This window comes from Mytilus galloprovincialis, chromosome 10, assembly GCF_965363235.1.
Source record: "Mytilus galloprovincialis chromosome 10, xbMytGall1.hap1.1, whole genome shotgun sequence".
NCBI lineage: Eukaryota > Metazoa > Mollusca > Bivalvia > Mytilida > Mytilidae > Mytilus > Mytilus galloprovincialis.
This window is the reverse complement of record NC_134847.1, coordinates 47,231,712-47,249,835: the sequence shown is the minus strand read 5'-3', so window position 1 is coordinate 47,249,835 and position 18,124 is coordinate 47,231,712. Positions and strand designations below refer to the sequence as shown.

The 18,124-nt window shown below is 30.3% G+C and overlaps 1 protein-coding gene across 1 annotated transcript in view; it reads right to left on the bottom strand.

Annotated features, from left to right (window-relative positions):
* Positions 1–3,736: 3,736 nt before the first annotated feature.
* The window catches only part of LOC143047687 (26S proteasome non-ATPase regulatory subunit 13-like), a 33,195-nt gene continuing 18,807 nt past the window's right edge, over positions 3,737–18,124 (bottom strand). Inside the window, exons 3-14 of the mRNA XM_076220894.1 lie at positions 17,756–17,834; positions 13,706–13,740; positions 13,296–13,351; positions 12,903–12,946; positions 9,915–10,001; positions 9,103–9,274; positions 8,486–8,565; positions 7,724–7,849; positions 7,036–7,098; positions 6,360–6,440; positions 6,036–6,152; positions 3,737–4,030 (exon numbers count right to left, since the gene is read on the bottom strand). Of these exons, the coding sequence (XP_076077009.1) occupies positions 3,935–4,030; positions 6,036–6,152; positions 6,360–6,440; positions 7,036–7,098; positions 7,724–7,849; positions 8,486–8,565; positions 9,103–9,274; positions 9,915–10,001; positions 12,903–12,946; positions 13,296–13,351; positions 13,706–13,740; positions 17,756–17,834 (1,036 nt within the window). The 3' untranslated portion in view covers positions 3,737–3,934. The remainder of the gene's footprint in view (positions 4,031–6,035; positions 6,153–6,359; positions 6,441–7,035; positions 7,099–7,723; positions 7,850–8,485; positions 8,566–9,102; positions 9,275–9,914; positions 10,002–12,902; positions 12,947–13,295; positions 13,352–13,705; positions 13,741–17,755; positions 17,835–18,124) is intronic.

The following is an 18,124-nucleotide window of genomic DNA, read 5'->3' as shown; positions in this document are numbered from 1 at the left end:
AAACGAGCTTCGATCACTATCAAAAACAAACACAAAAGCATTTTGGACTACACTTCACAAATTTTCAAGTAAAAGAAAAGATAACCCACAGGTAGAGATTGACACTTTTTTTGAATATTTTAAAAATTTAAATGCAAGTAAAGATGATGAGGGAGATTTTAGTTTGAATATTGATAGTATTTGTGAAAATCCTGTATATGATGAGTTATTAAATGGAAAAATAACAGAATTAGAAATATCTGATGCAATAAAGGAGCTGAAAAATAACAAAGCTCCAGGTACAGATAAAATTTTAAATGAATATTTGAAATATTCAACTCCATTGTTAATTTCTATATATTGTGAGCTTTTTAATGTAGTGTTAGATACTGGTATTATTCCAGAAAGCTGGACCAGTGGAATTATAAAACCTGTTTTTAAAAACAAGGGTAACCCGTCTGACCCTGATAATTTCAGGGCAATCACACTTATCAGTTGCCTAGGGAAATTATTTACGTCTGTTATAAATTCTAGATTAAATATTTTTGCTAACGAGTTGAGTCTCATTTCCGAAAACCAAGCTGGTTTCAGGAAAGGATATTCAACAGTTGACAACATTTTTGTATTGCATACTCTAATTGAGTTATATTTTTCGTTTGGCAAGAAGCTTTATTGTACTTTTGTCGACTTTCGGAAGGCGTTCGACACTGTCTGGCGATCGGGGCTATGGACAAAATTACAAAATTGTGAGATTAAAGGTAAATGTTTTAAGGTTATCTTTAACATGTACCATGATATTAAATCTGTATAATGGTGACCAGTCTGAATTTTTCCCTTGTCTTACTGGTGTAAGGCAGGGGGGAAATTTATCACCGTTTTTTTTTTCTATATTTCTTAATGATCTAGAAAGTTATTTCAGCCAGTTAGACGGTGAACCTCTTTATATTATTAAAGAGAAGCTCGAAAGTGAGTTGCACATTTTTTATAAATTATTTGTTATTTTATATGCAGATGACACTGTCATTCTGTCTGAAAGTATGGAAGGTATGCAAAGAGCTCTAGACATTTTTCAATAATATTGTGATATATGGAAACTACAGGTTAATGTTAATAAAACTAAAGTTATGATTTTTTGTAAAAGAAAAACGAGACAGAATTTTATTTTTACCTTGCAAGATTGTAACCTTGAAATTGTTGATACATATTCATACCTAGGGGTTATTTTCAAATATAATGGAACGTTTATTAACACAAGGAAAAAACTTGTTGAGCAAGCACAAAAAGCGTTATATTGCATTTACAAACTATTTCCTAATAAATCAATACCTATAGATATACAATTAAAAATGTTTGATTCTATGATTGAACCAATTTTATTGTACGGTTCAGAAGTGTGGGGTTTTGAAAACCTTAAAATTATTGAACAAATCCACTTGAAATTCTGTAAGAGAATTTTGAAAGTTCGAAATTCAACTGCATCATTTATGGTTTATGGAGAACTTGGGAGGTATCCACTCGAAATTCGGGTCAAATTGAGGATGATTTTTTTTTTGGAGTAAATTAGTATTAAATGAAAATAAACTTAGCAGTACTTTATACAAGTTAATGCTATGTTTAAAAAGCAATCATGGTGTGAATTTCAAGTGGATAAACCACATAGAATCTATATTTAATGAGCTAGGCATGAGCTTTATTTTTTTAAACCAGTTTGCTGTATACGAAAAGGCTTTAGTAAAACAAATTTTGTGCGACCAGTTCATACAAAAATGGTATAGTGATTTACACACCACATCACGTGGACAATTTTATTCACTGTTCAAAAAGAGATTTGAAATAGAAAGATACCTTATTAATTTACCAGAGTCATCTAGAATTTGGATTTCAAAATTCAGAACTGCAAACTTACGATTGCCTATAGAAACTGGTAGATGGTACAATATACCAAAATCAGAAAGAAAATGTAATTTATGCAAAGAGGATATTGGTGATGAGTATCATGTATTATTTATTTGTAAAAATGCAGAGATAGTAGATTTGAGAAACAAATATTTACCACAGTATTATAGAAATAATCCAAACATTGTAAAAATGGAAGGTCTTTTGTCACTTTGCAATATTGAATTATATAAGAAATTGTCAATGTTTATCAGAAACTGTCTTCTCTTCTGTAAATTTTGTTTGTATTAATTTGTTAATCACTTGTTCATTTCTGTCATATTTAATGTATATATGTTATCAATAATGACCTCTTGTAACACATTGTAAATGTGTCTGAGTGTTTTCCTAATAAATCTTGAAATCTTGATTTATGACATATAAGTCAATGCATTTTACATGTCCAGTCCAAGTACATGTACATACAAACATTTGCTTATTTTAAACAAGATATTTGTCCAACTTTTAATTTAGTTAGTGCTAATTAGATAAATTTTCATCTTCTGTAGGTTTTTTCACATGTCTGATTAATCTTTTATAATATATATTGTCCTACAGCTATACTCAATTGGAAATTGCAATAAAAACAAACCTTAATTAGTTTCCTACCTGTCAATTCAAAGTTGACAATAATCACAATATTAACAAAAGATTATAATTCGGGGTTAAAGAAAAGTATAATATTGCTTAAATATTACTGTTTTTTATCAAATATATATATGTACATCTTTAAATTGTGAATATATGTACAATATCTTTTACTAAGACCTTCTTAGGCTAATGATGACTTTTTAATATTGTAACAGATTATTTTTTACTGAAGTATACAAATGCATGCTTGATAAAGTAAACCAAACTATCTTAACTTGTTAGATATTTATTAAATAAGAATAACAAAAAGATTCATTTATTGACCATAAAAACAGTTCAAGATTTTTTTCATTGTAATCAAAATGTAATCAGGATTACAGGTCATTTTGAAAAGTAATTGATTAAATTAAATTACATGTAATCAGATTTTTTGCTGATTAATGATTACAATGATTACTTAAAAAATTGTAATCAATTACAGCTGATTAACGATTACAATTACAATTACCCCAAGTCTGAAACACCCATGGTCATAAACCTTGTGTTTAAATTTCATAGATTTCTATTTACTTTCACTAAAGTTAAAGTGCAATAACCAAATGTCTTCGGAGGACGACGACGACGCCAACGTGATACCAATATAGGACGCAAAAATTGAATCGTATGAAAAAGACTTAATAACATAGATTTAACATTGATCACTGATCCATGAACTGAGGTTGAGATAAGGTGAACCCTGTCTGACAAATATGAAGACATTGCAAGGAACCCATATACCAAATTTAGTAAGACTATTTCTCATCAAAAGTAATAAACAATACAAAAATCTTCAATTTTTTTTAAGCAGTTGCTGGAACATGAAAATGAGGTAAAGGTCAATGGACATACGACAGATTCTACCTTCTTTAATATAAAGCTTAATACAAATAGTTCACATCGCCACCAAATAGACATCCCTATGTCTAGCATACTGGGACAAAAATTACAGTACTAATTACAGGCTTGAAAATGTATCCAGTGTTAGCAACAGCTCAGATTACCAGTGGTCAGGGATAGGCTTTGGATTTATTATTACTTGAGAACTACTGATATTTTTTGGTATTTCATGAATCAAGGTGAACCGTGAATTTAGAACTACAAATCTAATTTCCCCCTAATGCACAAAAAAATTGTCCCCATGGTCGTGATGGTAATTAATTAATCCACAATACAATAGAAAAGCATACCTGAATAACATTTGTTTTGTCTTTTAATTATAACTAACAACAAGTATGAAATACTACAATGATTTGAGATGGTTAAATCTATACTGTTGTTGTGTTATAGTCAATTTTATCTTCTTATAATGTCACATCCTTGTTCTATAATCCACTTGAAACGGGAATTCTTTATAACAAAAGTATAAATAATATAGAGCACTGTTTTATGATTAAGTGAGGATGTCATGAGCTTTCAATTCCACTAATTTCTCCATGGTTAAAACATCTGAACACCATTGTTCTAATCTCTTCTGCATTGTGGATACCTAAAATATATAATATATTATTATGATAATTAGTATTTATACCTATTAAATCCTCGTCTGTGATGGGTTTATTAACAATCACTGGGTCAATTTCACTGCTGGTGGGGGTATCCTCTCTGAGTAAGCACTGGTGTGTTGACATAAATTATCATTCATCTGGTCATAATTATGAATAAACTATTTACAAACCTTTGAATTCATCAAATTTATCTTATTTTTCTATTCTACTAATTTAAAGCAACTGTACAAATTTAATTAGATTTCTTGTAAAATTTTGTCAAGTTAGAAAGTAAATCATCAAAGTAAATAAAGTAGTTCCATTTGTTGATGTTAATTTCATTGTTCTATTCCATGGGTCCATGACAAGCTTTTAAACATAAATAACAGTTTGTTTTTTTTAATTTATCAGATCAGTTTTTGGTTTAACAACTGCAAATAATCACCAATACATAGCCACATATTAAACTCAATTTGTTATCATTAAACTAGATAATGATTCATTGTTGTTTCTTTACCGTCCCGTGGGAAATACACATATCATGCATGTTTTAAACTGAAAGAGGGGGCAGGACCTTTTTCAGGATGTTGGGATCAGGTGTTTTTAAGCTCGGGATTTCAGGATATCGGGATCAGGTGTTTTTAAGCTACGAATTTCGGGATCCGGGAATTCCTTTTACGAATTTCGGGATGTCAGAATTTAAATTTCTTTAACTCCGGACTTCATGTTTTATTACCCAGGATTTCGGAATCAGGACTCCTCCGACCACCCCAAGTAAATTTTGCAAGATATCAAATGCTTTTATTCAATACAACTCTATATATATAAATCCCCTAAATTGTGAATTTACCTGTTGTAGATCTAATACCCGAGGTTGGACCCATGTTAGTGATACTTTCTGGTCTATTTTATCTATGAATCCCTTAATTATGAACTTACCTGTTGTAGATCTAATACTCGAGGTTGGACCCATGTTAGTGATACTTTCTGGTCTATTTTATCTATGAATCCCTTAATTATGAACTTACCTGTTGTAGATCTAATACTCGAGGTTGGACCCATGTTAGTGATACTTTCTGGTCTATTTTATCTATGAATCCCTTAATTATGAACTTACCTGTTGTAGATCTAATACTCGAGGTTGGACCCATGTAAGTGATACTTCCTGGTCTATTTTATCTATGAATCCCTTAATTATGAACTTACCTGTTGTAGATCTAATACCCGAGGTTGGACCCATGTTAGTGATACTTTCTGGTCTATTTTATCTATGAATCCCTTAATTATGAACTTACCTGTTGTAGATCTAATACCCGAGGTTGGACCCATGTTAGTGATACTTTCTGGTCTATTTTATCTATGAATCCCTTAATTATGAACTTACCTGTTGTAGATCTAATACCCGAGGTTGGACCCATGTTAGTGATACTTTCTGGTCTATTTTATCTATGAATCCATTAATTATGAATTTACCTGTTGTAGATCTAATACCCGAGGTTGGACCCATGTAAGTGATACTTTCTGGTCTATTTTATCTATGAATCCCTTAATTATGAACTTACCTGTTGTAGATCTAATACCAGAGGTTGGACCCATGTTAGTGATACTTTCTGGTCTATTTTATCTATGAATCCCTTAATTATGAACTTACCTGTTGTAGATCTAAAACTCGAGGTTGGACCCATGTAAGTGATACTTTCTGGTCTATTTTATCTATTAATCCCTTAATTATGAACTTACCTGTTGTAGATCTAATACTCGAGGTTGGACCCATGTAAGTGATACTTTCTGGTCTATTTTATCTATGAATTCCTTAATTATGAACTTACCTGTTGTAGATCTAATACTCGAGGTTGGACCCATGTTAGTGATACTTTCTGGTCTATTTTATCTATGAATCCCTTAATTATGAACTTACCTGTTGTAGATCTAATACTCGAGGTTGGACCCATGTTAGTGATACTTTCTGGTCTATTTTATCTATGAATCCCTTAATTATGAACTTACCTGTTGTAGATCTAATACCCGAGGTTGGACCCATGTTAGTGATACTTTCTGGTCTATTTCATCTATGAATCCTTTCACTAATCCTAAACTCAAAGCCTTCATAACTAACAGTTCTACCTAGAAAAGTGAGATAAAAAAATTGTTAATTATTAAGGTTGGAGATATGTTACTCTACATACATAATTATGAATCTGAGTCCTTTCTAGAAACTTAGTTGTTATAATAGTTTCATTTATTTGGCACCAAAAGCCTTGAATTAATTTTTTTCATATGACATCTATTTTTTTAAATACAGTCAATATTTTGATTCTCATTTTTACAAACCTCATTAACTGGTAACTTTGTTTCTGCAGATATATCTTTAAATGTTAACTGTCTGTCATTGGCTGGTCTTTTAAATGTCATCTGGAAAAATAATATTCAAAGTTAATTTCAATTTTTAACATCAATGGTATAAAAACAGCAAGTTCAAGGATTTTGTATATCTTCATTGGGTCCCTAATTTTGCCTACATGATTCAGAGGGAGTATGTCACATCAAGAAGTTGTTTATTTTTTTTTCAAATTCTAAGAGAAGGCATCAAGGAAATTTGTCAAAAGCTATGAAGATACACCGGTAGATTCCTGTCATGTGATTATAGCTATAATCTTGTCTTAGATTACTACACTTCAGCATTTTTCCAACAAAATAAATTCAACAAAAAATACTGATTACAGCCAGCAAGAAGATGCATTTTTTTCAACATAATAAGCTCTTACATTAATAATGTTTGTGAAAAGAGGTAAAGAGATTGTTTACCAATTTAACCAATATCATAATAATAAAACCATAAACAATAAAAGCATTGATTTTTAGAGAAAAGTGATTGCGTCTACTAATATGTAGTGCAAAGGTAAGATAGCCAATGAAATTTGTCATTAAATTCACTTTCATTATAATTGGACCTTCTTCTTCATAAGATAAACATCTTGACAATACTTGTTGAAATACCAACACTAACCTCCATTAAACATAACAGTGATATTTTTTGTCTCATTGGAATTTCATTAGCTGCTAAATCTGGCTGAAAATACAGAATTATTTGACTTTATATGTTAGTCATGAATAACCTGAATAATATGAAAAAATACAATACTGTAACAGGGGGGGACATATATTTGAAGGAAAGCTGAAATGATAATTAAATTTTTTTCATGGCAGAATTTTAGTTAAATTAACATAATGATCGATATCATATCCTATTATCACACATTTAATTAATCTCTTTCAAATTAAGCTGACCTCACAACGTTTAGTTCTTTCTTTATAAAATCACCTGGATTTCTCAGGAAATAATCAAAAAAATTACTGTCAACCAACTTAATTTAGCACAAACTTTATTTCGTGTTTAGCTCTTTCTGGCCCAATTTCGTGGTGATTTGAATATGCTATTTTTTCAAATTTAATTGATATATTTACATGAGGAAAATTCAAGTTTTACAATTCACAACGATTTATATACAACTTATTTTTTAACTTGCGAAAGTCGGGAAAATTAGTTTGTTTACGTCATGCTTTCAAATAAAAAATGAGACTTTTATTTTTGAGAAACCCATTAGATGGCAATTTTCACAATAACAGAACTCTAACAAAATTATCTCAATGTACAGTAGTAATTTGAATATCTTTTATGGTAAAATATAGTATACCTGTGTTGTCCAGCTTTTTTTGAGTTCATCAAACCTTGGGATGTTACCACTGTTAAAGGCAAACAAAAGATCTACTAACCAGGACTTATCTGTTGTCTTTAGAGATTCTAAGATAGGATGAGCCAGCTGAAATGGATAATATGTTAAAATGAAAAATTAAAAGAGTGTTAAATGAAGTAAGAAACTCTCAATTACACTGTTCAATACAGGTTTTAAAGAGATTAATTATTTTTTTTGTTTATGAAACAATAACAGCTTGCAATTCTACTGTCAGATTCTAAAAAACTCTCATATAATTTTTATTTTTCATGATATATTTTACAAACTTCTGCAAAAACTGATGGACTTTCCACGATATCTAGCTTAATTATCTCCCCTTAATTAGCCATTACTTTTGACAGTTTTATCTTCCTGGGGATTTAATTAATATTCTTTTGATTAATTATTAATTTTATAATTCTTTCTTATTTCTAAAATATTATTTTTCAAAACAAAAACAAAATTATTAAGCAATTTTATTTTCTACAAAAGAAAATAAATGTTTTCAAATTCATATTTTCATATACTGCTCTATGAAACATGCAAGAAAGGCAAGAAAAAAGCTCTCATGAATATTAATCAAAGAATGTCTATCTATTTATTGTTACCCTGGTTAACATTGGAAAACATAATTATAACGTTATAGGCTGTTTATTTCTTGTCTTTGTTTTCAATAAATAATAATGATATCCTATATAGATATTATATATAATAATTCCTTACCAGTTCTCCAAAGTTATAAACACCTTCCCCTAACACGGCTGCTAGACCTAAATTAAAGGCTCTCTCTACTTGTTCTGATGCTACAAAAAGAACAGAAGACATAGCTTTAGTAAAAAACATATGTTGATGAATAGATTTCAGTGAAATAAAAGCACTCCAGGCAATATGTTGTATTTTTTGAAAATTGCTAGTGCATTCAAATTTCATACAAACTAAAGAAATTTTTGGGAAAATTCACAATATCAAAATTCCACAAAATTTCCTTTCATTGTTGAACAAATTTCATGTTTTTAATTTGATACTCTAAAATTTAGATTTCAGAAGTAAATTTCATTGAAATCATTGAAGAAATTTTGATTTATTTGTGTTAAATTTTATTTTAATATCTATTTCAGGGATTCTATTGTATTGAAGATTTGGTTCCCTGTTGTTTGAAATGTGTTAATCTATGCTTTTCAGAGAGAAAACATGTGTATTAAAAAAATATTAGTTGAATAATTTTAAGTTGCATAAAATGTCATCTAAACATGACCCCTTACAGGTACAGTATTATTCCTACCTTATACATGGAATACACAATCTAACAGAACAAAGATAAAGATGAGTAGTCTTCATACCTGTTATGTCTTCCATTTGCATACAACCAAGATATCTCAGAGCTTCTTTATAGTAGTCGGCATGGTTTCCCATCAATTTGTAGTAGTTACTTGATAAATCATAAAACCTGCTGTGTACTGTCGTAACACCATCAAATGTTTCCATAATACCATGGCATTCTTCAACAAGAGTCTGAAAATATAAGTTAAACCATGATGGTATAAAAAAGGGGAACCTGTATTATCTTGTCTGATCCATTTGTCAATTTGAACAATAAAATAATATACTAATAGAAGTCATTTTCTGCAGATCACAAGAAAGAACTAATACCTATGCCCATAGTTACTGCAATAGCCTTATATCAAACATATATATTAATTGTGATTATACACAAAGACAACAACATTGTAGATTATTGCAAGGAAATTTTTTATTATGGTCTACATGTTTCGCCACTTATGGTTGCTTCTTTAGGACAATACAATGGTAGGAAACAAATACTGAAGTACATAAAATGCGGTACATATAGGATCACAATTGTCAACTAGACATTACATCCCAATAATAGGTTTGAGAATGTTAAAATGAAAGTGAAAGTAAAAGTTAATAATTAATTGTCAGTATCTTTTCAAACATGTAGACCAAAATTAAGAATTTGCTTGTAGTAATCTAGAATGTTGTTATTTTTGTGTATCATTATTTTCCTTGAGGTTTTAAGACAACCACAGCAAACTTCAGGGTATCAATCCTGATTACTCCACCAGCTAAAGAATACTGTGTAAATACTAAAACCACTTTTTAAAAATCGTCAATATTATTGCATGACTCTAACCTTCGTTTTCTCCATTTCTTTAGTCCTTAAACATATCAGTCCACTTGAAGTCATACACAGTACTCTAGCTTCATCACTGGCCTTTACCTACAATAAAATAAATTCAATAAATGTAGATGCATGTCTGTTGTTATATCTTGTCTGTTGTTATATCTTCTTAGGTCAAATCCCTATTTTTTTTTGCATGTAATCACTAATTTCACATAAAGGGACTTTACAACAGCTAGCTTTAGTTTAGCTATTATTTATCTTATTCTAGAAGATACTTCTGACCAGTGTAGTCCCCTCATATGTTGTCTCTTGCAATGGAAAACTAGAGGCTCTAAAGAGCCTGTGTCGCTCACCTTGGTCTATGTGAATATTAAACAAAGGACGCAGATGGATTCATGACAAAATTGTGTTTTAGTGATGGTGATGTGTTTGTACATCTTACTTTACTGAACATTCTTGCTGCTTACAATTATCTCTATCTATAATGAACTTGGCCCAGTAGTTTCAGAGGAGAAGATTTTTGTAAAAGATAACTAAGATTTACGAAAAATGGTTAAAAATTGACTATAAAGGGCAATTACTCCTAAAGGGGTCAACTGACCATTTCGGTCATGTTGACTTATTTGTAGATCTTACTTTGCCGACATTTATTGCTTTTTACAGTTTATCTCTATCTATAGTAATATTCAAGATAATAACCAAAAACAGCAAAATTTCCTTAAAATTACCAATTCAGGGGCAGCAACCCAACAATGGGTTGTCTGATTCATCTGAAAATTTCAGGGCAGATAGATCTTGACCTGATAAACAATTTTACTACTGTCAGATTTACTTTAAATGCTTTGGTTTTTGAGTTATAAGCCAAAAACTGAATTTTACCCCTATGTTCTATTTTTAGCCGTGGCGGCCATCTTGGTTCGTTGGCCGGGTCACGCCACACATTTTTTAAACTAGATACCCCAATGATGATTGTGGCCAAGTTTGGTTTAATTTGGCCCAGTAGTTTCAGAGGAGAAGATTTTTGTAAAAGATTACTAAGATTTACGAAAAATGGTTAAAAATTTACTATAAAGGGCAATAACTCCTAAAGGGGTCAACTGACCATTTCAGTCATGTTGACTAATTTGTAAATCTTACTTTGCTGAACATTATTGCTGGTTACAGTTTATATCTATCTATAATAATATTCAAGATAATAACCAAAAACAGCAAAATGTCCTTAAAATTACCAATTCAGGGGCAGCAACCCAACAACGGGTTGTCCGATTCATCTGAAAATTTCAGGGCAGATAGATCTTGACCTGATAAACAATTTTACCCCCATGTCAGATTTGCTCTAAATGCTTTGGTTTTTGAGTTATAAGCCAAAAACTGCATTTTATCCCTATGTTCTATTTTTAGCCATGGTGGCCATCTTGGTTAGTTGGCCAGGTCACCGGACACATTTTTTTAACTAGATACCCCAATGATGATTGTGGCCAAGTTTGGTTTAATTTGGCCCAGCAGTTTCAGAGGAGAAGATTTTTGTAAAAGTTAACGCCGCCAGACGCCGGACGCAAAGTGATGGGAAAAGCTCACTTGGCCCTTTGGGCCAGGTGAGCTAATAAATATCCTGAAAATATTTTCTACCTGTATGACAGACATACATGGATTTTCTCACTGCGTTAAAGACCCATTGGTGCCCTATAGCTGTTGTCTGCTCTTTAGTCTGGTTGTTGTCTGTTTGACATACTCCCATTTCAATTCTTAAATTTATATTCAAATTTCATGTTGTAATAAAATTGAGAATGGAAATGGGGAATGTGTCAAAGAGACAACAACCCGACCAAATAAAAAACAACAGCAGAGGGTCACCAACAGGTCTTCAATGTAGCGAGAAATTCCCGCACCCGGAGGCGTCCTTCAGCTGGCCCCTAAACAAATATATACTAGTCCAGTGATAATGAACGCCATACTAATTTCCAAATTGTACACAAGAAACTAAAATTAAAATAATACAAGACTAACAAAGGCCAGAGGCTCCTGACTTGGGACAGGCGCAAAAATGCGGCGGGGTTAAACATGTTTGTGAGATCTCAACCCTCCCCCTATACCTCTAACCAATGTAGTAAAGTAAACGCATAACAATACGCACATTAAAATTCAGTTCAAGAGAAATCCGAGTCTGATGTCAGAAGATGTAACCAAAGATAATAAATAAAATGACAAAAATACATAAATAACAACAGACTACTAGCAGTTAACTGACATGCCAGCTCCAGACTTCAATTAAACTGACTGAAAGATTATGATTTCATCATATGAACATCAGGCACAATCCTTCCCGTTAGGGGTTTAGTATCATACCATCATAACATATATGAGAAGAACATAACCCGTGTCATGCCAACAACTGTTTTTAAAAAAATAATGTGTTTAGTTCCGATGCAAAGACCTTATCAGTGACTCAATATTAACGCCAAAATATGCAATCTTTAATGACTTGACAACAGTATCGTAATTATATCCCTTCTTAATAAGTCTATTCAAAGGTTTTGTAAGTTTCTGAGGTGAATACTGACACCTTTGTAAAGAATTCTTTATAAAGAATATTACCATAAAAAATTGGATGTGAAATACCTGAACGTATTAGAAGTCTGCATGTTGAGCTATATTTACGAATGATGTCTTTATACCGATGATAAAATTTAGTAAATGTTTTGACTAGTTTGTGATATCGAAAACCCTGGTGTAATAATTTTTCAGTAATACATAAATTTCTCTCGTTAAAATCTAAAACATTGTTACATACACGAGCGAATCGTACAAGTTGAGATATATAAACACCGTAAGATGATGACAAGGGAACGTCACCATCTAAAAACGGATAATTAACAATAGGAAATGAAAAATCATCCCTTTTATCATAAATTTTAGTATTCAGCTTTCCATTAGTGACATACATTTCAATGTATTACAAACTTATTTATTACTTGAACAAGACACAGTTAATAATACCTTCTCTTTCAGTTTCTCTAAAAACTCTACTCCAGCTTTTGGATCTGAAATACAAAAATGTTCAAATTAAATAAATGACATCATCTCTACACAACTGCATAATTCCCTCCTTAGACAAAAACTACATCAATGTTACAATCCTGTTAACTTTCCTTACTTAATACTATCACTAGGTTCTAACTTGTCATAAAATCATGATCTTGAGTTTTCTTTGTTGAGTTTTCGTTGTTTGGTGTACTCTTGTTGAATATTTTTATAAACATTGATTTTGTCTTAACACATGCTATATGTATATTAACATTTGTAATAACAGTATTACATTTGAACTTTTGACAAACAGTGAAATCCTTAAAGAATATTAAAAGGTAATTTAGTCTATGAGAGAGTACCAACCTGTAATTTGTCTGACAATGCAAACTCCCATCTCTGCCAAAGCAAGTGGATTTATTCTGAAAATACAATAGCCTAGTAAATATTCCATACAATATACAAATTATATAAAATAACCATAGTCAAGAAAAAAATAATTTCATTATATATTGAAAACAGTTTAAAACACCTTCTTATTACAGTTTTGCAATGAGCTATGTTTCTATTTAGTGCTAGTACATGTAGTATCATCTATTCTTAAATTCGCGAAAAAAAAATCCCCATAACATTCAGAACAAACTTTTTCAAAGGGAGAAAAATATAAGATGAATGTTTGTTCTAAGAGTATCACATAATTTCACTTTATCATTGATCCTTGTGAAAGTGGTTAAGGTCAGATTAACCTTAAGTAAGTTATATCACTGTAGACTTACCTGTGTTCAAAATCTGATATAAAATGCTCGTACAACTGAAATTAAAACAAAGATTTGTGTTTATAATTAATGATTTACATACAATTAATCTTCTAAATACTTAAAATAGGTTGGAATTATAAACTTATATGAACAACAGGATGAATGCCACATGTGAAGGGATCTGCGTACCCTTCAGAAGCACCTGAGAATACCCCAAATTCTTTGAGGGTTTTTTGTTGCTCAGTTCTTTGTTTTACATGTTATGTTTTTATACTGTTTTTTGTTGCTCAGTCCTTTGTTTTACATGTTATGTTTTTATACTGTTTTTTATTGCTCAGTCCTTTGTTTTACATGTTATGTTTTTATACTGTTTTTTATTGCTCAGTCCTTAGTTTTACATGTTATGTTTTTATACTGTTTTTTATTGCTCAGTCCATTGTTTCACATGTTATGTTTTTATACTGTTTTTTGTTGCTCAGTCCTTAGTTCTACATGTTATGTTTTTATACTGTTTTTTATTGCTCAGTCCTTAGTTTTACATGTTATGTTTTCATACTGTTTTTTGTTGCTCAGTCCTTTGTTTTACATGTTATGTTTTCATACTGTTTTTTATTGCTCAGTCCTTTGTTTTACATGTTATGTTTTTATACTGTTTTTTATTGCTCAGTCCTTTGTTTTACATGTTATGTTTTTATACTGTTTTTTGTTGCTCAGTCCTTAGTTCTACATGTTATGTTTTTATACTGTTTTTTATTGCTCAGTCCTTTGTTCTACATGTTATGTTTTTATACTGTTTTTTATTGCTCAGTCCTTTGTTTTACATGTTATGTTTTTATACTGTTTTTTATTGCTCAGTCCTTTGTTTTACATGTTATGTTTTCATACTGTTTTTTGTTGCTCAGTCCTTTGTTTTACATGTTATGTTTTCATACTGTTTTTTATTGCTCAGTCCTTTGTTTTACATGTTATGTTTTTATACTGTTTTTTGTTGCTCAGTCCTTAGTTCTACATGTTATGTTTTTATACTGTTTTTTATTGCTCAGTCCTTTGTTCTACATGTTATGTTTTTATACTGTTTTTTATTGCTCAGTCCTTTGTTTTACATGTTATGTTTTTATACTGTTTTTTGTTGCTCAGTCCATTGTTTTAAGTCCTTTGTTTTACATGTTATGTTTTTATACTGTTTTTTGTTGCTCAGTCCTTTGTTTTACATGTTATGTTTTTATACTGTTTTTTATTGCTCAGTCCTTAGTTTTACATGTTATGTTTTCATACTGTTTTTTGTTGCTCAGTCCTTTGTTTTACATGTTATGTTTTCATACTGTTTTTTATTGCTCAGTCCTTTGTTTTACATGTTATGTTTTTATACTGTTTTTTGTTGCTCAGTCCTTAGTTCTACATGTTATGTTTTTATACTGTTTTTTATTGCTCAGTCCTTTGTTCTACATGTTATGTTTTTATACTGTTTTTTATTGCTCAGTCCTTAGTTTTACATGTTATGTTTTCATACTGTTTTTTGTTGCTCAGTCCTTTGTTTTACATGTTATGTTTTCATACTGTTTTTTATTGCTCAGTCCTTTGTTTTACATGTTATGTTTTTATACTGTTTTTTGTTGCTCAGTCCTTAGTTCTACATGTTATGTTTTTATACTGTTTTTTATTGCTCAGTCCTTTGTTCTACATGTTATGTTTTTATACTGTTTTTTATTGCTCAGTCCTTTGTTTTACATGTTATGTTTTTATACTGTTTTTTGTTGCTCAGTCCATTGTTTTAAGTCCTTTGTTTTACATGTTATGTTTTTATACTGTTTTTTGTTGCTCAGTCCTTTGTTTTACATGTTATGTTTTTATACTGTTTTTTATTGCTCAGTCCTTTGTTTTACATGTTATGTTTTTATACTGTTTTTTGTTGCTCAGGCCTTTGTTTTACATGTTATGTTTTCATACTGTTTTTTGTTGCTCAGTCCTTTGTTTTACATGTTATGTTTTCATACTGTTTTTTATTGCTCAGTCCTTTGTTTTACATGTTATGTTTTTATACTGTTTTTTGTTGCTCAGTCCTTAGTTTTACATGTTATGTTTTCATACTGTTTTTTATTGCTCAGTCCTTAGTTTTACATGTTATGTTTTCATACTGTTTTTTGTTGCTCAGTCCTTTGTTTTACATGTTATGTTTTCATACTGTTTTTTATTGCTCAGTCCTTTGTTTTACATGTTATGTTTTTATACTGTTTTTTGTTGCTCAGTCCTTAGTTCTACATGTTATGTTTTTATACTGTTTTTTATTGCTCAGTCCTTTGTTCTACATGTTATGTTTTTATACTGTTTTTTATTGCTCAGTCCTTTGTTTTACATGTTATGTTTTTATACTGTTTTTTGTTGCTCAGTCCATTGTTTTAAGTCCTTTGTTTTACATGTTATGTTTTTATACTGTTTTTTGTTGCTCAGTCCTTTGTTTTACATGTTATGTTTTTATACTGTTTTTTATTGCTCAGTCCTTTGTTTTACATGTTATGTTTTTATACTGTTTTTTGTTGCTCAGGCCTTTGTTTTACATGTTATGTTTTTATACTGTTTTTTGTTGCTCAGTCCATTGTTTTAAGTCCTTTGTTTTACATGTTATGTTTTTATACTGTTTTTTGTTGCTCAGTCCTTAGTTTTACATGTTATGTTTTTATACTGTTTTTTGTTGCTCAGTCCTTTGTTTTACATGTTATGTTTTTATACTGTTTTTTGTTGCTCAGTCCATTGTTTTAAGTCCTTTGTTTTACATGTTATGTTTTTATACTGTTTTTTGTTGCTCAGTCCTTTGTTTTACATGTTATGTTTTATACTGTTTTTTGTTGCTCAGTCCTTTGTTTTACATGTTATGTTTTTATACTGTTTTTGTGTTTGGTCTTTTGTTTTACATGTTATGTTTTTATACTGTTTTTTTTGTGTTTGGTCTTTTTGATTTGCCATGACATTGTTAGTTTGTTTTCAATTTATGAATTTGATACCTTTGAGCTCTCTTTTAAACCGAACATAAATATAATGCATATCATGTAAAGTTGTGAAGATGACACAACTAATAAAATTTCCTGTCCTGAGTTTTCTTTGGATCTGTTTAATTGATATACATGAGTCATTTATGTGAATTATCATAAAAATCTCAGGGATATTCAATTGCACTCAATACAATTGCATTTTATTAAACTAATGAAAGTATCAAACTATTTACATTCAATTATCAAAAAAGTTTTCTTAAGTTGTTGTATCAATATATGACCAAAGACTATTATGATTGCATAAGTCTGGCTTCAAAAAACTTTACTGGACTAAAATAGGAAATGGGGATTCACCTTAATTCATTGCATACCATTTTTTTTTATGAATTTCATAGTAAAGGTGAGCATGGTGAGCCATTTATTCAAATGCTCAACAAAGTGCAAATGTTTTGTAGGTTTGTATGCAAAAAGATGATATCAATTATCCATGAAAAGTAATTTTTTTCCACATTGTTCCACAAAGAGAATTAGTATTAATGAAAAAAAAAAAATCCAGAGTAAGAGTAGGTACATGTACATTGTATGCACAAACATGTGTAAAAAAAAAGGAACCATAAGATTTTGTTCATACACTAAGTATATTTTTGTCTATATATATATATAGAATAAGAAGAAGATATTTTATTTCCAATTATGGGCCCAAAAGACATGAAAGAGGATAAACATCAATTATTTTAATAATACATTGAATACAAACAAATACTGGCAGGACAGGGTAGATAAAAAGATTTAAGATTAATGAGAACAATTTTAGTTCTTAAAAGGAATATGTAAAAAAGAAGATATGGTATGATTGCCAATGGGAAAACTCTTTACAAGAGACCAAATGACACAGAAATTAATTGCTATAGGTCATTGTAAGGCAATAAACAATGAACAAAGCCCATACCCCATAGTCGGCTATAAAATACAATCCTTATCACAAAAACTTTACTAAATAAGTGATTTATATCATGAATAACAAATGATGTAAACATAGCCAAACATGAAAGGCTTTTACCATCATGAATATTTTACTCACTTTAACCAGGCCATCTCCTTTGGCAAATGTTGGATGTTTCACAAACTTCAGAAGCCGCAATGTTAACTGATGCCATAACCTGGAAGATAAATTTAATGATATGAATGATACTATTTACATATATATAACATCATATCATATCGTCTGTTCGCCTTGATTACATGTTTGCGCTGCCCTGGGTTTGTTCGTTCGTTCTTCCTATTTCTTTTAAAAAAGAGAGCAGAAGTTAAAATATCTTGCCTTCTTCACAAACCATTGATATTATGTGATAGGCCTTAAAAGAAAGCTTTGCTACAACTTTTACATAAATTGAACATGATCCTAGAAAATGAGGTCAAGTTCATATAAACCAAACAAGAAATACATGTA